Source organism: Hemitrygon akajei, chromosome 32, assembly GCF_048418815.1.
Source record: "Hemitrygon akajei chromosome 32, sHemAka1.3, whole genome shotgun sequence".
Lineage (NCBI taxonomy): Eukaryota > Metazoa > Chordata > Chondrichthyes > Myliobatiformes > Dasyatidae > Hemitrygon > Hemitrygon akajei.
The window spans coordinates 30,551,349-30,578,574 of NC_133155.1; the positions used below are offsets into that span (position 1 = coordinate 30,551,349).

The following is a 27,226-nucleotide window of genomic DNA, read 5'->3' on the forward strand; positions in this document are numbered from 1 at the left end:
CTTTCTGATGTTGAGGGGTGTGACGGAAGAGAAGTGAGTGCAGTTACTATTACAAGGGAGAAGGCGCTCAAAGAGCTGAAAGACCTAAAGGTACATAAGTCACCTGGGCCAGATGAACTGCACCCTAGGGTTCTGAAAGAGGTTGCGGTAGAGATTGTGGAGGCATAACTAATGATTTTTCAAAAAACATTGGACTCTGGCATGGTGCCAGAGGACTGGAAAATTACAAACATCACTCCAATCTTTAAGAAAAGAGGAAGGCAGCAGAAAGGAAATTATAGCCCAGTTAGCCTGACCTCAGTGATTGGGAAAACGTTGGGAGTCAATTGTTAAGGCTGAGGTTATGGAGCACTTAGTGACACGGGACAAAATAGGACAAAGTCAGCATAGTTTCCTTAAGGGAAAATCTTGCCTGACGAACCTGTTGGAATTCTTTGAAGAGATTACAAGTGCGATAGATAAAGGGGATGTAGTGGATGTTGTATATTTGGACTTTCAGAAGGCCTTTGACAAGGCGTCACACATAAAGCTGCTTACCAAGTTAAGAGCCCATGGTATTACAGGAAAGTTACTGGCATGGTTAGAGCATTGGATAATTGGTAGGAGTCAGCAAGTGGGAATATAGATTCCAAAAAAAAATTCAAAAACTTTATTGTCATTCTAACCGTACATCAGCTCTGCAGGGCAGAATGAGACCGCATTTCCCAGGAGCAGTGCAATCATAACATAACAAACACAACACTAAATAATAAACATAACAATAAATAGTAAAACACAACAGCCACGTCAGTTAAAAACAAGTTATAAGTATCCAGTGCAAGTTAAAAGTGTCCAAAACAGAGTCAGGTAGAGCAGCTATTTAGCAGTCTGACTGCCTGTGGGAGGAAGCTGTTTAGTAGCCTTGTGGTTTTAGTTTTGATGCTCCTGTAACGTTTACCTGATGGCAGAAGAACAAACAGTTCATGGAGAGGGTGTGAGGGGTCTTTAATGATGTACCGTGTCTTCTGGAGGCATCGACTCTGAAAGAGGTCTTGGACAGAAGGTAGGGAGAAGGTAGGTAAAAGGATCCTTGTCTGGTTGACTGCCAGTGACTACTGTTGCTCTGCAGGGGTTGGTGTTGGGACTGCTTCTTTTTATGCTCTTCATCTAAGAAAAGATGTGTTGACATTGGAGAGGGTCCAGAGGAGGTTCACAAGGATGATTCAGGGAATGAAACGGTTATCATATGAGAAATGTTTGATAGGCCTGGGAATATATAAGGATGGGGGGGGGGGGGTCTTATTGAAATCTTTCTAAAGTTGAAAGGCCAAGACATGGTAGATGTGGAAAGGGTGTTTCCCAGGGTGAGGAAAGTCTAGGACAAGAGGGCACCGTCTCAGGATAGAGGGGCGTCCATTTAAAACAGAGATGCAGAGAAATTTCTTTGGCCAGAGGGTGGTGAATTTATGGAATTTATTACTACAGGCACCTGTGGAAGCCAAGTTGTAGGGTCTATTTAAGGCAGAGTTTGATAGATTCTTGAATGAACATGCATCAAAGGTTATGGGGAGAAGGCTGGGGTGTGGGGCTGAGGAGGGGAAAAAAGGATCAGTCATGATTGAATGGCAGTTCAGACACGATGGGCCTAAGGCCTAATTCTGCCCCTATATCTTATGGTCTTAGAATATCATCAGGGTCTGAAAGCTTCCCACACAATGATCATCAATATGCAGCTAATCATGGCCCTACTAATGGTCACAGGGACCTTTCAATCCACTTTAAGCGGTTACAGGCCCACAACAGACACAACTCCCGTCAGCCACGATTGCAATTTCCTCCATGAGATTGAACAGGTCTTAAAAAAAATCACCACAAGAGCACTTAAGGACATCTGGGCCCACTGGAAACCACAGTCAATGTCCTTGTGCACACAGCCAGATTATGCAGATTGAAGGAATAGTGGAATGGATACAAAGCAGGGAATCATAACCTTCTTACTGACTGCACACTACAGGTCTCTGACATCTCCCTCACAGACAAAGGACAATTTTTGACTGCCCATGGATGACAATACCCAAATATTCACAAATGGTAGGTGCTGCATGATGCAAGGAGTATTTGTGGCCACGAGTCACCAACCAGGGAACACATCACATCAATTTTCCATTCTGCTCCGGGTGGAGCAGACACCTCATTGCTCCCTGAAACAGGCATCAACTGAACATGACAAACTCTACAAGCCACACGAAGGAGGCAAAAACCCGAACACGATGAGCATAAACATTCTGCAACCTTATTGACTCTTACCTTGCTTGGATAGAATCAGGACAGCCATCTTTATCTTTCTGTGTGCCCTTGTCTTCACCATCATGTTCCAAAGCCAGCAGATCAGAATCACCTGCAATTTGACCAAAAAAATGTATTATTTGATGTGAGGGAAAGCATAAACAACAGGAAGGACATTAAGGCATGAGGTTCAGAGGGTGAGCTGCCAGGAGCAGGGGCTGGGAATGGAAAGGTGTTTGTATGAATTGATCTGACTCTTCATAAACCAGGCTAACTCAAAAAGTTACAGTGTTTCACACAGACAATTTGAGAATGTTGAGAGTGATAACAGGACCATCATTTGCTATAAGGTTTTTTCACACAAGTCAAATGCTAAACATGCAACATACTGCACAGTATCAAGGATCAAGTATTATTTGTCATATACATTTACAGTACAGGCCATTTGGCCCATGATGTTGTGACAACCTTTTAACCTACTCTAAGACCAATCTAACTCCTCCCTCCTACACAGCCTTTCATTTGTTTTATCTATGTACCTATGAGCACACTTCCCTCCTTTCCACAGCAGAAAAGGATGCTGTAGCAGTCTGTCTGACAACAAAAGACACCGTTTTGGTCACCTACCTACAGGAAAGATGTAAACAAGTTTGAAAGAGTACAGAGAAAAGTTACAAGGATGTTGCCGGGCCTGGAGGACCTGAGTTATAAGGAGAGGCTGAATAGGTTAGGAATGTATTCCTTAGAATGTGGACGATTGGGAGGAAATTTGACAGACACTGGGGAAATGCAAGTAGGCCGTTTTCCACTGAGGTTGTGTGGGATTACAACCAGAAGTCATGGGTTAAGGGTGAAAGGTGAGAACTTTAAGGGGAACATGAGGGGAAACTTCTTTACTCAGAGGGTTGTGAGAACGTGGAATGTGCTGCCAGCACAAGTGGCGCATGTGAGCTCGATTTTACCGTTTCAGAGAAGGTTGGGTAAGTACGGGGATGGTTGGGGTATGGAGGGCTTTGGCCCTGGTGTAGTTCGAAGGGAGTAGGCTGATTAAATGGTTTCGTCATGGACTCAGGGCATGCTTCTGTGCTGTACTTCTCTATGACTCTATGTAAACAAGCTTTATCCTGCTTTTATTAACATGGGCCGAGACATCAAAGAGGGTTGTCAAACTTGCATTATGTGGTGGTAGAAGCCCTAGTGAAGTCAAGCAGTGGTGGAGGGGTTGGGCGCCTGGTTCTACCACAGTAAATTGGACTGTGAGGTAGGATGGGTTGTGGTTTACTCATTTGGGAATCACAGCCCAAGGTGATTGCCCTGAACCCATTTTGGGATTGGGACCTGGAGGATGTGTGGGGTTCCACCAATAATGGATCGAAGTCTGTGGGTTTCTCCCTTCAGTGAATCAGGAGTAGTTGTGGAGTGTAACTGGCCACATAATGTTAGGTCTCTGGGGATCAATGACTCAATAATCATCAAGGCTTAAGAAGATCAAAATAGGGATACTGGGAAGGTCATGACTAGTAAAAATTGATTGGGTGGGGAGGGGCTTAATCAGAGGGTGAAAGTAACCCTGGAGTTGCATCAAACATAATTAATGGGACCCAGATTTGAGGAGTCCCAGTTAAGCATGGTGCTATTAAAATCCACTCGTTCTAGAAAGGCCAAGAATAATTCTGAGAAGCTCCTCATAGCGACTGGGTCCAATTTACCCTGCAATATTCCAGAGAGCACTCAGCAGAATAATCAGATTCATTTGCGTCTGACACAAAAATCCATTTGGCCCCTCACACTCAACCCATTCCCGAAAAATGCCAAATCAATTTCAGGAATGACTCACAACATCAGACTGTTAACCCGGGACTGCCTTCAGGAGAGAAAACCAACACTCTCTGGCCTACAGCACTGAGATAAAGAACAGAAATGCTACAAGAGGGAGTTGTGAAGTTAATGATCTGGATCCACAAATGATATTCATACAGACGCGCAGTGTCTTTAAATCCCTCCTGCTTTAAAATCCTTCCTTACAAGGAAAGAAAATGGTAATCAGTACATTTGTAATTTACATCTTTTGCACTGATATAGTACACTGCATACAAAATAAGAACACAAGGAACAGAAACCTATAATTATACCCACTGCGTGTTTTCTACCACATACTCATGTAGTGAATGATGTTTTACTTTAATGCCAGTTTCCTCCACACAACCAATATCCTGTGATCCCTTAAATATCCAACAAAACTCTATCTCTGTCTTGAATGTAACTGAGTGACTCATTCCCCACTGCCACCTTGGGAATAGAATTCCAGAGATTCATCGCCCTCCCGAAACTTCTGCTTGGCTCAGGCCTCAATAGTGATTCCTTGATTTGAAGCTGTGATCCCAGGTTTGAGATATATCATCCCAGAGGAATCACGATTCCTGGAATCATCCTGATCAGCTCTGTAAGAATTTTGTACATCTTAATGGGATTACTGTTCATTCTTCTAAATATAGATACTGTGACATTTTTTTCTAAATATCGCATCAGCCATTACAGTCTGGTTTGGTGCAGCATCATTTCACAATATAAGAAAGCTACAGTGAACTGTCTAGACAGCAGAAAAGGTCATTGGCTATAGTCTACCATCACTGCAGGACCTGTATGTGGCCAGGACAGAGACGTGGTCAGGAAAAAAAATCACTGGGGACACTACCCACGCCCAGTAAGCTGCCCTTTCCAAAAGCTCCCTTCTGGAGAGCACAGTGGGACTGTTAAAACAAAAACCTCATGCCATCCTAAAAGTGCCCTCCCCCAACAGTTAATCTGATCTGAGTCTAGTTAACATCCCAACTCCCCTTCCCAGTCATACACTGTAAAGACACTTACAACCACTTTTTTATAATGCTGTTTATACTGTAAATACATGCACATTTTATTCCACATCCGTCCTTTAACCTCAAACTTCGATTTTTTTAACGTAATTAATTCTTTATAATTATTGAATGCTATTGTTTTTTGTTGCATGTTGCGTTCTGACCAACACAACACCGCAAATTTCTAACACAACACTCAACATTTTAGAAACAACTTCTTCCCCTCCACCATTAGACTTCTGAATGACCAATGAATCCATGAACACTACCACACCACCTTTATTTTTGCTCCATTTATTATTTTTACACACTTACTATAACTTATTGCATATTATATGTCTTGCACTGTACTGTTGCCACAACATCAGATTTCACGACATACCTCACTGGTAATGAACTTGATTCTGACATGTAAATGTATAATGGCGAATAAAGTTGCTCCTAGACCCTTGATATACAACTTCAGAAGCAAACCCAGGATCAGAACGACAAGTACAAAATTAAAACCAAACAATACCATCTAGGAATGAGAAACGAGAGAGATTCTTAAGCGGTTCAGTACTTACTGGGAGCAGCAATGGCAGCAAAGACGGTGATGGCAGCAGCAGCAGCCGTGGCAGCAACACCAGCAGAAAAGTACGTGCAAAGTATTGTTGAGTGACTAGGTGGCACACAGGCAGGGCTAGACAGCAGCAGGACAGCATATTAATAACTAGCCAGGAACAGTGCTATACAGATGCAATGCTATTTCTATGCAAAATGCAGGAAAGAGAGAGAAAAGCAGAAACTAAAATATAACATACATGCCCAAATTTTCAAATTCACTGCTGGTAAAAAACCTCAAAACAGGAATATCAGAGGACTGGTCATATCTTGTAAGTTATCCCTTGCACACGTCTATTTCCTTTTCCAGAGGTACAATCTCTCTTTTAACTGGTAAATTTGCACTAAGCCTTCCAGAGAAACATCTTTTGGCTGGAGGTGATCAATTCTTGTGTCTAAGATGCAAAAAAGCGATCAGTGATTTACAGTACTGTATACAAAAGGATTTCTTCAAATTCACACAGGAGAATTTGAAGCTTTATAGAAAGGTTTGGATTGTGCTCTGCAAAAGGAAAATTGAAGTCTGCTGCTAGGTTATGGAATAAAAAATAAATTAAACAGTAAATAAGTCTACAACTGTCTTCATTCCACCAATGCATATGAGTGAATCCTTAACATGCTTACAATTGTACAAGGAGTTAGATAATGTCAGTCATACAACTCAGATATAAGACTGGTTCAACCAGTCCACATGAACAAAATTCCTGTCTTACCTGATCCCATTTGCTACTTTTCTTCCATATTTCTCTAAACCTTTTTATCAATGTACCTGTCAAAGTGCCTTTTAAATGTTGTCAATGCAGCTGCCTCAACTATCCTTTGTCAGCTCATTCCACATACGGACCACCTTCTGCATGAAAAAGTTGGCCGTCAGGTTCCTATGAAATCTCTCCCCTCTCGGCTTTATCCCACTGTATTTCCTTAGTTCTTGATTCCCCTGGTCTATGCCCCCTCACGATTTTATGCAACCCCATGAGATCACCTCTCATTCGCCTCTGCTTCCAACCTGCACAACCTCTCAATAACAGAGTCCCTCGAGACCTGGCAATATCCTTGCAAATCTCCTCTGCGTCCTTTCCAGAAGCTAGAAATAAAAAAATTAACACCCGAGGTTGGAGATCCGAGCATGCGTGTGGGAGGAAGGAGCAGGACTTCCATTTTGTCGTTGTTCTGCTGAGTACTGTGGGCATGCTCTTTTGGCACCAGAATGTGTGGTGACACTTGTAGACTGCCTCTAGTACATCCCTAGGTGTGTTGGTTGTTAAATGATTCATTTCACTGCATGTTTCAATGTACATGGAATACATAAATATAAATGTTGAATCAATCTTTGTATATCCAGTCCTGTATCAGAGGTATCATAAACTTCAATGTCTCCCTCCAGATTTCCTTCTAATCACCAACCATTTCATGGTTTTTATACATACTCATTCCAAATATACAGCAAGCTAACTACGTAAGTGCAACTGTTCTTTGATAGGTTTTGCATCAGAACAGATTTTATATGATTATCTGGCTTCAATCTCCTCAAGACTCCACCTCAGCATTTGCAACAGACTCCAAACCAAAACAACGCTACCTTTAAAAATACATGATATTGGTTGGAAACAAGCTTGCAGACGACAACATATTCAGTATGAAGCCTTATCTTTGCACATGCCATGCGATTTTGTCACAACTTGGAAAACTTTCCCAGATTTTTATCCCTAAAAATAACCCTGCAGTTACGTTATCAGAACTGTAACTGCTGAAGATATCCTTCAGTGACCAGGGATCAAATACAGTATGGAACACTGTATCCAACACTGAGAAAGACTACCGAAGAAAGATCAACAAATGAGTAGAAATCGTTCAGATATTCTGATACATCTTTTAATTGACAAAATACAAAACCTTTTACAGAATCTGTCAATTGGAAATAAATGGTTCTGAAGGGGTATGGAAGAAAACCATTTTGAGTGGGTCCAAGGTTACTGAGTGACAATTATATAAACTTGGACCTCATCTTTCTTCAATATAGTGGGGTGCTAGAGAATCAGAATTGGGTTTATCATCACTGAAAGAGGTAGTGAAAATTCTCATTTTGCAAAAGTACAATGCAATACTTAATAATTTACAATAGGAAATATGAAAAAAAGTAAGCAGTGTAAAAAGCGAAGTAATGTCCATGGTCTATGCAGTAATCTGATGGTGGAGGGTAAGAAGCTGACTCTAATATGTTCAGTGTGTGTCTTCAGGCTCCTGTACCTCCTCCCGAAAGATAGTAGCAAGAAAAGCACATTTCCTGGATGGTGGGGGTCCTTACTGATGGACACTGCCTTTTTAAGGCATTATCTATTGAAGATGACCTCAACAGTGTGGAGGCTAGTGTTCATGATGGAGCTGGCCGAGTTTACAACCCTTTCCTAGCTTTTTCCATTCATGTCTGGTGGCCCCTCCATAACAGATGGTGATGCAACCAGTCACAATGCTCTCCAGGGTACACCTGTAGAAATTTGCTAGAGTCTTTGGTAACATACTAAACACGACTGTGGTGGGTCTCATCAGCAAGAACGACAAGTCAGCTTACAGAGAAGAGGTGCAGCGGCTAACGAACTGCTGCAGAGACAACAACCTTCTCTTAATGTGAACAAAAGAGATGGTTGTTGACTTCAGGAGAGCACGGAGCGACCACTCCCCGCTGAAAATCGGCGGCTCCTCGGTAGAGATCGTAAAGAGCACCAAATTTCTTGGTGTTCACCTGACCGAGAATCTCTCCTGGTCCCTCAACACCAGCTCCATAGCAAAGAAAGCCCAGCAGCGTCTCTACTTTCTGAGAAGGCTGAGGAAAGTCCATCTCCCACCCCCCATCCTCATCACATTCTACAGGGGTTGTACTGAGAGCATCCTGAGCAGCTGCATCACTGCCTGGTTTGGAAATTGCACCATCTCGGATTGCAAGACCCTGCAGCGGATAGTGAGATCAGCTGAGAAGATCATCGGGGTCTCTCTTCCAGCCATCACGGACATTTACATTACACGCTGCATCCGCAAAGGAGACAGCATTATGAAGGACCCCATGCACCCCTCATACAATCTCTTCTCCCTCCTGCCATATGGGAAAAGGCTCCGAAGCATTCGGGCTGTCACAACCAGACTATGTAACAGTTTCTTCTCCCAAGCTATCAGACTCCTCAATACCCAGAGCCTGGACTGACACCTTGCCCTATTGTCCCGTTTATTATTTACTGTAATGTCTGCACTGATTTTGTGCATTTTACACAGTCCTGTGTAGGTCTGTAGTCTAGTGTAGCCTTCTCTGTGTTGTTTTTTTACGTAGTTCAGTCTAGTTTTTGTACTGTGTCATGAAACACCATGGTCCTGAAAAACGTTGTCTCATTTTTACTATGTACTGTACCAGCAGTTATGGTCGAAATGACAATAAAAGTGACTTGACTTGACTTGATACCAAAGACATTGAGGATGGTATATTTACAACTATTACACCTCTTTTTGGAAAAAAGGATAAATTCAACAATTATAGTCCATTCAGTCACTGAAGAGCAATTTATAAAGACAAAATTCTGAAAGATTTGCCCAGGATACAAGAAAACTGCATAGCACGTGGTAAAGTTAATGTTTAGTACTTAAAGTCAGCACAAACCTGTAAAAGGCAAAATCTTGCTTGACTCCTTTAATTGAGCTCTTTGATAGAGGCTTGATGGCGATAGCACGGTTGATGATGTGCATGTGGGGTTTGAAAGATTTTGTATACACCATCATATTAAAGGCAAAATTAAATATGACACTATTAAAAGGAAAATGCCAGCTGAAACTGAACATTTACCAAGGTATAGAATAATAAAAAAAGGTGAATGCTCATTTTCTACAAGATGGTAATTTCCCCCAGCATTGACCCGAAAATAAAAACATAATTTCAGTCTACGGACAAAAAAGAAACTCAAAAAAGCAGCAAGCATGAAGAAAATTTATGGTGTGTACCAACATTAACATTCTGAAGGCAGATCAATTTAATGCAGTGGAGTTTGCTGTGATGTGCTTCAGTACAATGAGGAATGGCAGCATAAACTGGTATCATTTTAAAGAGAACGCAGAGAGGGGTGTACGTTCACATCACTAAAGGTGGCTGAAGTCAAAAGAGTCTAAGTGAATTGTACCAAAACATAAAGACAAAATGTCAGAAATACTCAACTGGTCAGCAGCCTCTATGGAGACAGAAAAATATTAATATTTCAGGTTGATGAAATTTTACTGAAGCATAGAAAATTAGAAATCAAACCAGGTTAAGCTGAAGAAACAAACACGAGGAAATCTGCAGATGCTGGAAATTCAAACAACACACACAAAATGCTGGTGGAACACAGCAGGCCAGGCAGCATCTATAGGGAGAAGCATTGTCGACGTTTCGGGCTGAGACCCTTCGTGCTGAGGAAAGGTGACTTGAATCAGAACATGCAAACATGCTGAAACTATGAAATAAAAAGCTCTCCAGTACTAGAAATCTGAAATAAAACAGAATGTTGGAAATATTTATCAGCCCATGCAATTTCCTTACTTCCTCAAAACTTACGGGATTTGTCCATTGTTCCTAGTTTTCCCAAGGTCCTAACATTTATTTCCTTTACCAAATGGATTTCTTGTAATGAAGCAGCCAGGGGCTTTAAACACAAAAGGTGTTTAAATGTAACATCTCTGATATTAGCAATTCATTCTGTTTTTATATGTGGACTAATCTAACAAATTTAGAGTTGTTTGGATACTGATGAAATCCTTCTTTTGTGAAATTCTGCAATCTAACAGGATTTCAGTTTTAAATTGGAACCAAAACTTTTTTGAACAAAGCTGGAGATTTTTTTTGTTGACTGTTAAATGAAAAACTAGCATATGAATACACATTGTCCTAAATTCAGAACTACATCCAAGTTATTCCTAAAACAGAGAGTTATAATCAACATTAAGAGAATCCAAATCATTTTGGAGTAGCCATCAATTAAACTACAGCTAGCCTTAGCATGTTACAGTTTATTATCTAGAAATAAATTAAACAACCGAGAAAAGTCGGAGACTATAAATGCTGGAATCTGGAGCAATAAATAATCTGCTGGAGGAAATCAGTGAGCTGAGCAGCATTCACACAAGGAAAGGAACTGTCAATATTTCAGGTTGAAACCCTGCATCAGGAACTGGTTTTCATCCCAGAATATCTACTCAGCAAAAGACAAATCTCCAGCAGATTGTTTTTCCTCTGAGTAAAGCATTACTCAAAAATATTCAGAAGCACGTCAGTCATAGTAATCTGATCTGAGTGTTAGCTGAAATTCCTAGCCCAAAGGTTGCATCCATCACCATCAACTAATATTGAAAAACAAATCGAACGGGGACACCTCTTTTTCCCTTATTGGGGAGAGAGGGGGCTTGTGCTATGGTGAATTACTGGGTGAACGAGTCGTGTTTGGGGCACTGCAAGTCTGTGTCTTTATTGATGCTTTGCAGCACAAGTGAGTGCTCGGTGGGGGGGGCCGATGCTCCTTTGCTGGTGGGGTTGTGGGAGGGGGGGGGACGTTGCTTCGCTGCTGCTTGTGTGTGGGAGGGGGGAGCTGGGGAGGGGGCTTTGGAGTTTTAACATTTAACTGTCATTCATTCTTTGTGGCACTCCTCTGTTTTCATGGATGCTCGCGAAGAAGAAGAATTTCAGGGTGTATATTCTACACATTTCTCCGACATTAAATGTACCTATTGACCTATTGAATTGTTAGAAACAGTTTTATTAAAATGTGTACTCAAACTAAAATTGTGATTATCTGTCTTTCCTAGTTTCCTTAAAGTCATAATATCAACAAGTATTTACCTGCCTTAATTTTTTTCACTGTATTTGTTGAACTTGCAGGATGGTCTACATCCTTGATACATCAGTCTCAGAAAGCCAATACAGGTGCCCCCCCCCCCCTTTACAAAGGTAGAGCGTTCCTATGAAACCTTTCTTAGGCGAAATGGCGTAAAGCGAAGAACCATTAATTTATATCGGAAAGATGTTGGTAAAAGCGAAAATCCTCTTTGTAATGTGAAAACAGGTTACTAATGTAGGACTTTTGTAAAAGCGAAGTGGCATAAAGCAAACATTCGTAAAGCGGGGGGCACCTGTAATTATAAGGAACCTGACATAGTGGTGTAGCCTTCTGCTCTGATTCTGGTGGAGCACAACATTGTCCTCTACGGCTCTGCCGATGCCTAGTTATAGAAACTTCAATCCAGATACCATGAAAATATACATGAGCCCCCATACACTTCACTTAAAAAGTTATGATGTCAAAGTTTCCAGGAACACCAGCACTGACTTTGAACACAACTCTGCTATATTCCAAGCACAACATGAACAAGATTATCTCTCTGAGATGATCATGCACTCCAGTGCTCCAAAGGCAGATAAAGCACGATTAGCCAAAATGAAAAATTACTGAGCTTCTCCGGCATTTGTGTACGTTGCTGAAAATCAAAAATTAATCACTTAGCATCACACCCCAACTTTATGTGTCACAGTAGCAGAGTGGTGAGCACAACGATTCATAGTACCTGCGACCTGGGTTCAATGCCCATCAATACTCATAAGGAATTTGTACGTTCTCCCCATGACCGTGTGGGTTTTCCTCTGGGTGCTCCACTTCCCTCCCAGTTTCCTGCGGTTTCATACCCGTTGGTAGGTTAATCAGTCACTGTAAATTGTCCCGTGATTAGGCTTTGGATTAAATCGGGGAACTGCAGGATGGTATGACTTCAAGAGCCAAAAAGGCCAATTCTGTGCTGTATCCCTTCAGATAAATAATTAAATTAAATTATTAAATGAAAGAAGATATTTATGGGATTTGGGCTGTTTGTGTTACTTAATGCTATATGGAACTAAATTTACACCGAATTAAGAGACCTACAGAAACAATCTCATTCACATACGGATTTATTAGGAGACTAACCAGTATAAAGGTTATACCTTCACTTTATGATCAGTTCTGTAAAACAAGTCCTTACAGCGGTTCTGCATTGAGCAAAATCTGCATGATCCACTAACAATCACACTATTCTACAGCAAATACCTTTCTTTGATTGTTTCACTATCTTTCAGTTAAACATTAGTTTCCAGATGTGGACTTCGAAGTGCAGTGCATTGCTCCATCCTATTATTTCAACATCCTTGTATTTCTACATCAGTTCACCTACATTTACGAGACACCCTCCCCAATGTAAACTCATCCACCTACAGACAAAATAGCTGTACTTGAGTGGTAGGAGCCCTGCACTGAATAAACACAAGAGATTCTGCAGATGCTGGAAATCCAGGACAACACACACAGAATGCTGGAGGAACTCAGCAGGTCAGGCAGCATCTATGGAATGGAATAAACAGCCAATGTTTCAGGCTGAGACCCTTCATTAGGACTGGAAAGAGATGAGGAAGAAACCAGAATTAGAAGGTGATGGTGGGGGAGGGGGGGGGGAGGGAGAGAACAAACTGGCAGGGGATAGGTGAAACCAGGTGAAAGGAAAGTGGAGCAGAGAGGATGAAATGAGAAGCTAGGAGGTGACAGGTGCAAGACGTAAAGGACAGAAGAAAGGGATATAATATAGTAGTAGAGGACAGTGGACCATGAGAGAAGTGGAAAATGGGGGGTTGAGGAGGGGCACCAGGACTGATGAAAGATTGACTGTTTGTTCCTCTCTATTGATGCTACCTGACCTGCTGAGTCCCTCAGGCATTCTGTGTGTGTTACTCTGCAATGAACCTCATTGCAAGAAGGAACATACAGCCATGCCTTGGAGATATTTGTTTTTCATCTATGCCCTAGATCATCTGCTGTCAAAGAAAACAAGGCCAAAATCTCGCTTCTTCAGTTGTATTATTTAAATGGCCCCCCCAGTTAACTGGAGGGAAGATTCTGAGATACATCCTTGGACGTGTTGGGACACATCATCAGTGGTGTAACATAGGGTCACTGGGCATTCCAGGTTTTTCAGCATCAGACATTCTCACCAAGGTGACCCAGCCAGGATTGATCAGGCCCTGGTTTGTATCCCAACGGCACAGGTCCACAGGTCACTCCTCTTGACCCATAACCATCTTGAGGCCCCTGTGGCAGTCCTGATGGCTCCCTTCTTTGCAGCCCTCGTAATGCCAAGGAGAGAACAGGTTCTGAACAGCCGGCAGCCAGCAAAACCCCTACACCTCAACCCCGTAGGTCCGCATTGTGCCCTCTACTTGGTCTTTGGCACTGTGCTACCAGCTCCTGAATTTGGGTAGAAGAATGGTAAAATGCAAGTTCAACCCTTCCTTACTGAGGAAGACCGATAGATTCTTATTTATACAAAATGTATGGGCAAAGCAATTCCTGCCCTTCTTTCATTGATCTGCATTTGGGGGGGGGGGGGGGGAGAGAAAGCATTACCCAGGCAAAAGACAGAGAAGTACATGTAGTTAGTAGTCTTAGATTCCAATTTAAATTTTTAGCTCTTTGAACCCATAAAGCCAATAAAGTTCAAAGTAAATTTATTATCAGAGTACATATATGTCACCACACATAACCCTGAGATTAATTTTCTTATGGGCATTCACAGTAATTACAAGAAAGACAATTCAATCAATGAAAGACCACAGGATTGTCAACAACCAATGTGCAAAATAAACATAAACTGTGCAAGTACAGAAAAGTGAGAGAAAACAATAACAAACAAACAAATAAATAAGAAATAAATATCAAGAACACGAGTCCTTGAAAGTGAATCCGGTTCAGTGTTAGGACGAATGAAATTGAGTGACGTTACCCCTCTAAAAGAGCCTGACGGTTGAGGGGTAGTAACTGCTCCTGAACCTGGTGGGGTGAGTCCTGAGGATCCTGAGGACAGCAGCAAGAAGAATGCATGACCTGGGTGGTGGGGGTCCCCGCGGTCCCCCGAAGATTCTGCTTTTCTGCGAAAGTACTCTGTGTAGATGTGCTCAGAGGACCAGAGGGCCTTACTGGGCGGACCACTACTTTTTGTAGACATTTTCATACAAGGGCGTTGGTGTTTCTATACCAGGCCGTGATGCAACTCGTCAATATGCTCTCCACCACACATCTGTAGAAGCTCATCATAGTTTTAAATGACATGCCGAATCTTCACAAATTTCTAATTAGAGGCACTGCCATGCTTTTGTTGTAATGGCACTTACATGCTAAGCCCAGGATAGATCCTCTGAAATGATTTCACCGACCCTCTCCACCTCTGATACTTTGATGCAGACTGGCTCTCAGACCTCCTGCTTCCTCCTCCCAAGTCAATAACCAGCTCCTTGATCCTACTGACAATGAGTAAGAGGCTGCTATTCTGGCAACACCCAGCCAGATTTTCAGACTCCGTCCCATATGCTGACTCATCACCACTTTTGATTTAGCCTATGACAGCGATGTCACCAGCCAACTTAAATACGGCACTAGATTTGTGGTTAGTCTCACGCCATAGGTGTAAAGTGAGGAGAGCCCGGGCTGGGCACATAGCCTTGTGGTGCACCTGTGCTCAGGGAGATTGCGAAGGAGATGTTAATCCAAAATGACCGGAATTCCTCACTCTGCAAACGAGTAAATAAAGGATCCAATTGCACAAGGAGGTATTAAAGTCAATGTCTTGAAGCTTATTGGTTAGTTTTGAGGGGACAATAGTACTGAATGCAAAGCTGTAATCAATGAAATACATCCTGATGTACACACCTTTACTGTCCAAATATTCCAGGGTTGAGTGAGGAGCCAATGAAATGGCATCTGCTGTTGACCTGTTGTGACGGTAGGCAAATCGGAGCAGATCTAAGTTGTTTCTGAGGCAGGAGTTGATAAGTTTCATCACCAACCTCTCAAAACACTTCATCACTGTGGATGTAAGTGCTACTGGATGAGGCAGGTTACCACGTTCTTCGTAGGCACTGGTATATTTGAAGCCTGCTTGAAGCAGCTGGGTACCTCAGATTGCTGAAGTAACAAGATTAAAAATACAGGTGAACACTCCAGCCAGTCAATCACCACAAGTCTTTAGTCCCCAGCCAGGTACCCTATCTGGGCCACGTGGGTTCACCTCCGAGCAGAACGCTCTCACATTGGCCTCAAGAGAATGAAATCATAAGGTCATCGGGGGGGTTGTGGGAGTTCATGATGATTCCTCCACGTTTTGGTGGTCAAAATGAGCATAAAAGACACTGAATTCAGCTGGGAGTGAAACTAGATGCAATAAACTTGAAATAGAAGTAATAACTAGAATAATATTAAATAGCTAGAAGTAATGTTCCAATTTTCCATAATAAAAGCAGCATGCATGATTAATGCTTTGTAATTATCGTAAATTCTGGACTATAAGCCGCTACTTTTTTCCCACGCTTTGAACACTGCGGCCTATACTACGGTGCGGCTAATGCATGTTTTTTTTTCATGCCGCCAAAAACATTTTGCCTCGTAACAGTAGACCAATAAAATTGATGAGTAGTTCACAGAGGTCCGATGAAATTGTACGATAAATCAAGCGCACTTTCACAATTAAATTATTGTAAATCAGTCATTTGTACTCACCCTCATCAACATGGAAAACACTCTAAGAAAAGCATATGATGCAGCTTTTAAGTTAAAGGCGATCAATCTGGCGGTTGAAGAAGGAAATCGAGCTGCTGCACATAATCTTGGCATAAATGAATCGATGGTGAGACGGTGGAGACACCAGCGTGAAGAACTGAGTCAATGCAAAAAGACGACAAAAGCTTTCAGAGGTAATCATAGCAGATGGCCTGAACTTGAAAACTTTCTTGAAGACTGGGTTAACACACAGAGAGCAGGCGGCCGCGGTGTTTCCACCGTGCAGATCAGACTGAAGGCTAAAGCAATCGCCACCAAACTGAAAATCGAAGATTTTCAAGGTGGGCCATCGTGGTGTTTTAGATTTATGAGATGAAAAGGCCTGTCCGTCAGGGTACGCACGACTCTGTGTCAGCAGCTCCCTCCCGACCACGAGGAAAAACTTGCTAACTTCCTCACATTCACTCAAAGATAGCGGAGAATTCCATCGGGCCAGATGATATCATAAATATGGATGAAGTACCGTTGACTTTTGACCTGCCTCTCACTCGGACTGTTAATAAAAAAGGTGACTCGTCCATCATACTGAAAACAAGTGGCCATGAGAGTATGCATTTTACTTGTGTTCTGAGCTGCACAGCATCCGGACTAAAGCTTCCACCGATGGTGATTTGTAAGCGGCTGACAATGCCAAAGGAAAAATTCCCAAAAGAAATCATGGTGAAAGTCAATAAGAAAGGTTGGATGATGGAGAGTCTAATGAAGGATTGGCTGAGAGAGTGCTACGCCAAGCGACCAGGGGGATTTTTTCACAGAAAAAAAGCATTGCTCGTTATGGACAGCATGAGGGCCCATATAACAGATTCAGTGAAAGCTGCCATCAAGAGTACAAACTCAATTCCAGCTGTGATTCCTGGGGGCACCACGAAGTATTTGCAGCCACTGGACATCAGCGTGAACCGGGCATTTAAAGTGGCGCTGCGCGTTGAGTGGGAGACTTGGATGACGAGCGGCGAGAAATCCTTTACCAAAACAGGCCGCATGCGAAGAGCATCTTTAACTCAAGTCTGCCAGTAGATCCTAAATGCGTGGAGCCTTGTCACAACATCCACCATCACCAACGGGTTTCGAAAGGCTGGACTGCTGCGTGATGAAGAGGACCGCGTGCGCTCAAGTGAGAGCGACAACGAAGAGACTGAAGTGAGTGACGAGATCCTGAGGTTGTTCAATTCGGACACTGAAGAAGAGGACTTTGATGGTTTTAGTGTGCAGGAGGAAAATGAAGAAGGCGATCAATAACTTTTCCTGGTAGGCTGCAGTATATATATTTTTTTTACCAGTCGTTAGGAGATATTGGAATGTTGTTCGTGCACTGTTCAGTAAAAAAGTATACGCAACGTAATTTGTGTGTTACCGATACGTATGTATATTTAAAAGTAGCTGTGTTATAGGCACTGTTCGAAAAAAGCATTTGCAATATGTATTTGTTTATGTTACCATACGGATTTAATTAAAAGTTAAAAAATCCTCACGTGTAATATCTTTCTGTGTAAATATCTCACATTACAACGTGGGACACCTGCGGCTTAAAATCTGGTGCGGCCTGTACAAGTACAAAATTGATTTTCTTTCTAAAATTAGAGCGTGCGGCTTTTAATCAGGTGCGCTCTTTAGTTCAGAATTTACGGTAACTAAGTTCTCAAGGTAGTTCTGATGCAACGAGGGAAAAGGAGAAGTGGTGGGCAGAACAGGGGGTAGGGAGCTGAATTCACACTCAAAAAGGCTTACCAACAAATATTTCATCTGATATTTACTCATGCGCCTGATGCACTTCAGAATATTATTTCATCAAAAACAATTATATAACTTCAGATTAAAGATAATAGTCAAGAGCTTCAAAATAAAATGGAGAGATAATGTCAATAATAAATCCTAATCTTTTAAGTAAACTAACCCCACAATAGTCTGTACTATGACCATGAACAATTCTCACGAGGCCATCAGCAGAAGTTAATTTTATAGAAAACCACAAGTTAATAAAACGGCAGTTTGAACACACAAGAAAATACTTTGGGGTTCTCTGGAATGTGCATTACACTATCTTTTGAAGGAACATATTAGAACAAAACATATAAAGATACATTTGCATTTGGTATTGGGTATAATCCTACACTTGACCAAACGGAATAAGGGCTTACCTTTACTAAATATAAAAAATTATGATTTATGAATTCATGTTTGCAAAAGAACTGATATTATGTTACCTCTATGGGTATTCCTTCTTACAAAAACTTTTCTGATCTGTCCCTACTTATGTAGAAAGACAGTGCAATGATACACTGTGTTTTATGCTTTTTTTCCATACAACACACAAAATGCTGCAGGAACTCAGCAGTCTAGACAGCATCTATGGAAAAAGCACAGTTGATATTTTGGGCGGAAACCCCTTCTCCAGCTTGCTGAGGAGCTGAGCCCCATCTCACCGTTACATCCCATGACCAACTCAAATGTCAGTAAATGTCAGAATCCAGCACTGAATGAATAGTAATTTCCATCAGCAAAATATGGAAAAGATCAAAATAACAGTCACAATACTATTCCCCAGCTACTGACTCCACCCTTCTCTCCTTTCAGCTGCCTTAGACAAACCCTGATTGACCTCACATTTGGCCTTGGCCACAAACCTGCCGCATTACTTACAACACACATCCCCACTCAGTTACATGGCTTGTCTCCACTCTTGCCTCAGCTCATCTGTGGTCAAATACCCATCCAAGCCGTTACTTCCTCTGGATTGCCTACAAAAAATGCCTTTAGCGTTCTACTCCTCACATACAGGAGTGTGTCCTCAACCTTGTTACCTAACTCAAAGCAAATCCTGGAGACTGCAGTTTCTGGGATCTGGACCAAGCAACAAGAAGTTGTTTGGCCACCTCAGTTCCAGCTTGTTTTTTGCTTAACATTATGCTCATTTGTCTCCAAGTTCAAATGTATTATCGAAGTACACTAATGTCACCATATACGACCCGAGAGTCGCTTTCAGACAGCCATTCACAGTACCACAAGGAAATACAACTGAATCAATTAAAAACCTCATGCAAAGACTGACAAACAGCCAACGTGGAAAAGAAGTCAAACAGTGCAAATACAGATTAATTAATTAATTACTGAGAAGGTCACTGAAAGTGAATCCATAGGCTGTGTAGTGAGTGTAGTTATCCACTCTAGTTCAGGAGCCTGATGGTTGAATAGTAATAATTGTTCATGAACCTGGTGGTGTGGGATCCAAGGCTGCCCTCTCGATGGCAGCAGCAGGAAGAGAGCATGGCCTGGATGGTGTGGCTTGAATGTGGATGGACCTACACAGTCCCCAGATTAAAAAATCACCATGAATTTGTCTTCAGTCCATAGTCTTGCTCCTAACCATCTCTAAGCTCTCTTCCATCACTGTATTTGTCCCTTCCTGACTATTTGTGATTTCAATGACTTCAACTTCAGTTGCCAGATCTGAGGGTCTGTTAAGTCCATTTTTAAGTTTCTGTAGCTTTTGATCCCTTCCCTTCTAAGATACTCCTTTCTTTGACCAAGTTATATTGGCACATCTCCCAATAAATCCTTATGTGCACAGGTTTAAGATCTTGTTTGCGCAAAGACTCGATGTCAATGAGATTACAATTGTGGAAATTCAGCTTGAGGCACTCAGTTTCCAGGAGCTAAATAACATCTGAAACAATTGTGCTCAATCTACTGGCAATATGCAATTGTACAAAAAAAGGAAGCCCTCGGGAGCCAGTGTAGAAACAAGTCCCTTTATGTACATAAGGACTCTTCTAATTCCTTCTGAAGAATCCACTTGCCCTGAACACCCTCTGTCTATCTTTGTTCAGTAAATATGCAGCCTTAACAGCAGTTCTTTATATCAATTGCTCAATGACAACAAACATTTTTTTAAGTACACTTACTTGACCTTCAAGCTTATTCCTCTGGCAAGTTGCCTGGGATCACCCATTAAGAATACATAGCAAGTGAGCTGGACCTTAAGAAGCACAATATTAAGAGTGTCTCACCCCAAGTTCAGGGATTAGAGTCATGGAGCACTACAGCACGGAAAGAGGCCGACAGCAGCCTCAATGTGTGCATAATGAATGGGCTGTGCTCAGGTCCACTGCATGGTACGGAAACTGCACTGCGGCGGACAAGGAGGCTCTGGAACAGGTAGTCTAAACTGTCCAACATGTCACGGACACCATCAAGGACACACGTACAGAAAGATGCTGGAAAAGGACAAGTAGTGTCATTAAGGATCCCACTCACCCTGCTCATTTTATCTTGTTTATCCCACTCCCATCAGGGAGGAGGCTACGTAGCATCCAAGCCAGGGCCACCAACCTCAAAAACCCCATGCAGTAAGGCTGATAACACCTCCATCCATTAACCCACCCCTCCACACACCCAGCCACCACTGCTTTATCATTTCCTGTCAGTTACCACAAGTACAAACACTCCTGGGCCTAGCGTCACTCTGTGGGCATGCAATCTATCTGCGTATATAAGCTAATTTATGTATTTATATTTACTGTGAATTTTTATTATTGTGTTCTATATCTTATTGTACTTTTATACGTTGTATTGGATCTGGAGTAACAAATATTTCATTCCCTTTTACACTTGCATGCTGGAAATGACATAAAACAATCTTCAATCTTGAATTTTGACTACCAACTGTGCCTCATGGCGAGTGAAACAGCTCTATGGAATCCCGAAGACCAGCACGGTCATGAATTCCCCGAAATCTTCGGTGCTGTTGAGGCTGGCGTAGATCCAAACTCCAAAGGCCTGATCCCACTGGCAGCCAAACATGGACTGAATCGATCCCAAGAACAGAAGCCGTCAGCGCCTGCTGGAAGGAATGCTTTGAAGACCACCACAACAATTCTGCCTTTGACTCCATCTCAGGGCAGCCAATATAGTCTAGCCTTACCCAAGAGGAAAATAATATCTCTCAATTAAAAAGAAACTAGACCTCACTGTAGATAGCATTGCTGCTGAAATTCAAAGCCATAGTAATTATAAAAAGGGTCACCTGACAACTTGCTATGAAGAAAATCATTTCCAGGGTACTTCTCCCAAAGGTTGGAGAGCAGCTTCCCAAATCACAGAGTGGATTCCATCCATCTGCAGCTACACCATTAAAAGACTGCACGAGAAATGCAGGAATCAGCACCAACATGTCCCCTTTTGACCTCACTGAACACTTGGACTCGGATCGTTGGGAGAAAAGCGGAGCACTACTCTCAGGCTTGGCTACTTACAGAAATTCAGCTTCATCACCGCAAACCATTACCTCAACAATTGATGGCATACAATCAGTTACCTTCACTGCCCCTCTACCGAGCCAATGTCAGTGAAGACTAGTGCAAAACAAGGCTACTTTATTGCTCCAACACTTTTTCAATCTTTCTCTTCAGAACCCACAGAACTGTAGTGAATCAAGTCATCTTCACCCTTGAGGAACTGCCTTAGAATGCACCCCTTTAGCAGCTATTTGCAAAGATCACACTTATTGGGCTACATACAAGCCACAAGCAGGAGTTTGCAATGCACAAGGCAAGGCGACATTGAAATAGCCTTGTCTGTTGCACAGAGTAAGCCAGCACTCTTCTGTGAAACTTGCAACTGAAAGATGTTGGATTCTGGTTTTCAAACCCAGGAGTCTTTTTGAATTCAGGAACAAGGCATAAAACTTTTTGCTTCATGATCGTTTAAAGAAATGTTAGTACGAAGAGGACAGGAACAGAAGAGTGACAGGGGATCTCACTGCTTGATGAAGAGCAGGACCTAAAGATGTTGCCCAGCGTAAAACAACCATTTTTATATCCAAGAGAAATTTTCATGACAATAATAAACCAATTAGAAAATATTTATATAATACTGCAGTAAAAAGTTAACCAGTGAGAAAATACTAGTCACTTAACGCAGAGCTTCCAGAGCTTTCTAGAATTATACTTTAAGTAACTACTAGAGACATCTTAAACTAGATAGATAGATAGATAGATAGATAGATAGATAGATAGATAGATAGATAGATAGATAGATAGATAGATAGATAGATAGATAGATAGATAGATAGATAGATAGATAGATAGATAGATAGATAGATAGATAGATACTTTATTCATCCCCATGGGGAAATTCAACTTTTTTCCAATGTCCCATACACTTGTTGTAGCAAAACTAATTACATACAATACTTAACTCAGTAAAAAAATATGATATGCATCTAAATCACCATCTCAAAAAGCATTAATAATAGCTTTAAAAAGTTCTTAAGTCCTGGCGGTAGAATTGTAAAGCCTAATGGCATTGGGGAGTATTGACCTCTTCATCCTGTCTGAGGAGCATTGCATCGCTGAAACTGCTTCTCTGTCTCTGGATGGTGCTATGTAGAGGATGTTCAGAGTTATCCATAATTGACCGTAGCCTACTCAGCGCCCTTCGCTCAGCTACCGATGTTAAACTCTCCAGTACTTTGCCCACGACAGAGCCCGCCTTCCTTACCAGCTTATTAAGACGTGAGGCGTCCCTCTTCTTAATGCTTCCTCCCCAACACGCCACCACAAAGAAGAGGGCGCTCTCCACAACTGACCTATAGAACATCTTCAGCATCTCACTACAGACATTGAATGACGCCAACCTTCTTAGGAAGTACATTCGACTCTGTGCCTTCCTGCCCAAGGCATCTGTGTTGGCAGTCCAGTCTAGCTTCTCGCCTAACTGTACTCCCAGATACTTGTAGGTCTTAACCTGCTCCACACATTCTCCATTAATGATCACTGGCTCCATATGAGGCCTAGATCTCCTAAAGTCCACCACCATCTCCTTGGTCTTGGTGATATTGAGACACAGGTAGTTTGAGTTGCACCATATCACAAAGTCCTGTATCAGTTTCCTATACTCCTCCTCCTGTCCATTCCTGACACACCCCACTATGGCTGTGTCATCAGCGAACTTCTGCACATGGCAGGACTCCGAGTTATATTGGAAGTCTGATGTGTACAGGGTGAACAGGACCGGAGAGAGTACGGTTCCCTGCGGCGTTATGCATATAAAAGTTACTTAAAATACAAGGTTGGGCAAGTTGGTAGGCACGCTTATGTGAGTTTAAATTACTCTGTTAATGGTTGTTTTGGAACAAGTTAAAAGATGTAAATTATGATAAGGCACGTAAATATGAAAAACATGACTCATAATAGAGTAATCCCAGCTTCTGAGACTTGAATGAATGCAATCAAGGAAATCCTGTCTATCAGACTGATAGGCTTTAGCAGCTCCTTTACAAATATGGTCAGCCAACTTGATTATATCTTCAGACTTATCGGGCATGCAAGTATAACACTCCTTGTCTATAATGTACTTTTCCCATTATTGCTAAGAGAAAACCTAATTCCATAAAATTCCAAAGAACCGTGTTATGCAAAGCATCCATTTCTATTGCGACTTCTCCCAGAGATTCAGCAGTGTCACTGCTTACTCTTTCCGAGGCTGCAGCAATATTTTTAGTTTCTCTTAGATTCCCTGCATCACCATAAAATGGAAATAAAATTGATGCAAAACGATCTCCTCCTGAAAGAGCTCGTTTACTTCTAGACTCAGGAGGTAACGAACGATGCTGAGGATGTTCTACGAGGCTGTGGTGGCCAGTGTAATCATGTTTGCTGTTGTGTGCTGGAGCAGCAGGCTGAGGGTAGCAGACACCAACAGAATCAACAAACTCATTCGTAAGGCCAGTGATGTCATTGGGGTGGAACTGGACTCTCCGACGGTGGTGTCTGAAAAGAGGATGCTGTCCAAGTTGCATGCCATCTTGGACAGTGACTCCCATCCACTCTATAATGTACTGGTTAGGAACAGGAGTACATTCAGCCAGAGACTCATTCCACCGAGATGTAACACTGAGTGTCATAGGAAGTCATTCCTACCTGTGGCCATCAAACTTTACAACTCCTCCCTTGGAGTGTCAGACACCCTGAGCCAATAGGCTGGTCCTGGACTTAATTCCACTTGGCATGATTAACTTATTATTTAATTATTTATGGTTTTATATTACTATATTTCTTCATTATTCTTGGTTGGTGCGGCTGTAACGAAACCCAATTTCCCTTGGGATCAATAAAGTATGTCTGTCTGTAAAGGTAAGATGTGTGCAAGTCTCAGGGTAGGAAAATCATACCTTAAATGACAAGGTCCTAACCAGTTATTCAGAAGTGTCGGCTCCACTTCCATACAAAAAGCACATATTGCCCATGAACTTAGACCATTACTTGACAGGAGCTTTGCTAAATTGTAATATTTCTGAACATCAATAGTACAAGAATACATTATGAGTCACCTCCACTAGCACATTATGTGGAGGGAAATTGGCAAAAATAATATTAGATCAAAGTTCACAATGTTCAGTAGTTGGCGACTTGCTTGTAGTCTTCTGGTCGATTATTATGAGCTGTAGTCCAGCATCATGGACACTGTGACAGAGGTTACCAGCACATTAACCACAGTGCATCGGTACTACTTTAGCTCACTTGCAGCGGTTGGCTTGTACCAACTTACTATCACCACAACATCTACCTTCACCACTGAGTTGGTGATTAGCAGTACTTGATAAAGACCTTCCTATCCAGCTCCCAGAGGTTATCCTTCGCCAGGAATCAGGGTTTGTCCTTCTTCTGTTGGATCTTCCCAAGTGGCAGAAACCCGTTGAAAAGCATGCTGTACAGCTTGAGTTAATTTCACACAACACTTAAACTAAACTGTCTGCCATAATGCATACATCAGCCTCTGCTGGATAGAGGGCTCCCAGGGGTGACACAGAACACCACTTAGAATGGATTTAGCTTAGTTGTCTTGTTTAGGGTTGCTCTGATTCTACACAAGACATAGGAACAGCTATTTGATGGTTTGAAGTTTCCATTCCCTTGTTTGACTTATCCTGACAATTTTCAATGATGTGGACAATAGAAAAACCGTTTAATGTCCATCAGTCGACATAACTCTTGACAAACACTCCCAGTGAAATGTGTTCCTTGGTCAGAGTCAATGTGACATGGCTTACCCATCCAGGAGTACAGTCTTTGGTCAGAGATTTGGTGGCGTGCGTCGCAGTAGCTTTTCCCGCTGGAATAGTTTCCCCTCGTCATGAAGACTTGTCCACTATTACCAGTACGTCTGAGTATCCTTGACAACTTTGTTAGAGAAACACTCATAAGTGTAAAAGTGGACCAGGTGGGGCAGGAGCACTTAATGCTCTTCTGCTGCTCCAGTATTTGTTTTCTGGCATGTCATGAATCTTTCAAACATTCGTCAAGCTTCTGCCCAGAACTCTGGATTCCACCACCACTGGGAGAATCCGTTGATCACTTCTGGCACTCCAATGTGCCCTAGGGAATGTATTCATTGTGCCAGATAAGAAAGCAATGTAGTTGGAGCTACTGGTCTATGATGAGTGCCATATCTTCTTACTCCATCACCATTTAACTTCCCACCATTCTCCATCCAGAACCAGTTTTTCTGGTTAAAGCACTGAACGTGCATCTCTCCATTAACTTGTACGCTCGTCCATGATGCAGAGTTCAACTTTGTTTTGATGATTCCAGATGTCCGGTTCACCGCAGATGCTCTTGGTACTTATTTTACTGCTATTGTTTCTTCCCACGCTGCCTTTTTATCCGCGAATGCAATTCCACGCCTTTCCATTGTAGTCATTTTGGGGTAACTTTTACATTTCAATACAGCAACTTCTGATAGCAGTTGTATGACATCCATACAATCTTGTACCAGTTGGCCATTTTTGATTGGAGTTCCTACAGCCAGAAGAAGTCATCTTTGTCTCCTTAAGTTTCCAAAGTCATGGACAACTCTGAAAGCTTATTGAGAATCAGAGTAGATATTAGCTGATCTTCCGTCTACCAAATTACAGGCTTCAGCTAGAGCTTTGAGTTCTGCCTTTTGCACAGAGGTGCATGAACCATGCTTCCTGATGCCAGTGTTTCAGTTTCAGAAGCAACCATTCAAATTCTGCTTTCAATCATTGAGGAGCCATCAGTGTATAGAATCCCATCTTTGGCAGAGTAGTAGCCAACAGGACATAGTCAGTCTCCATGTTCTTGAATGAAAACTGCAATCATGCATTTCCCACTGATATACAGGGTAAATGGTATCAACACCAGGGATTCAATGCAGGTGCAGTACACACCATCACCTTTAAAGTTTGAAATGCTTTCAGTTGTTCTTCATTAAAAGTCACAGGAACATTTGTGTACTTACTGTCCTTCAACAGATTGTTGAGCAATAGTTGATGGATTTGACACTAGCTTGTCAATACATCAAACAGCAATGGTTTCCTCTCAAGTCCTGCGTGTCTACACTCCCTTGGGTCTTTATTGGAGCAAGCTGTGACACAGCTGTCAATCTTATTGACACCTTTGAAAGGGAGAATATAAATACAGCTGTGAAGATCCCTGCTGCACCTGGTGTTGCTGTAATCTCTGTCTTTGAGGCTAATGTCAGACTGTCTTTCAGCCGATCCCAAAGGAGTACCTGGTAAGGCTCTGAAAATTTGTGCCAACCAACTGGCGGGTGTATTCAAGGACATTTTCAACCTTTCATTGTTATGGTCAGATGTTCCCACCTGCTTCAAAAGGGCAACAATTACACCAGTTCCCAAGAAGATTAGTGTGAGCTGCCTGAAAGATTATCATCCAGTAGCACTCACACCCATGGTGAAATGCTTTGAGAGGTTGGTCATGGCCAGAATCAACTGCCTCAGCAAGGACCTGGATCCTCTGCAATTTGCCTTTCGCCACAATAGGTCTACAGCAGATACAGTCTCAATAGCTCTTCACACAGCCTTAGACCACCTAGACAATACAA

General features: G+C 42.1%; 1 protein-coding gene across 6 annotated transcripts in view; it reads right to left on the minus strand.

The window, feature by feature from the left end:
* The window catches only part of inpp5b (inositol polyphosphate-5-phosphatase B), a 192,222-nt gene that overhangs the window by 73,207 nt on the left and 91,789 nt on the right, over positions 1-27,226 (minus strand). For all 6 annotated transcript variants that reach the window (XM_073034325.1, XM_073034326.1, XM_073034323.1 and 3 more), the window contains one exon: positions 2,287-2,377. In XM_073034325.1, the coding sequence (XP_072890426.1) occupies positions 2,287-2,377 (91 nt within the window). The remainder of the gene's footprint in view (positions 1-2,286; positions 2,378-27,226) is intronic.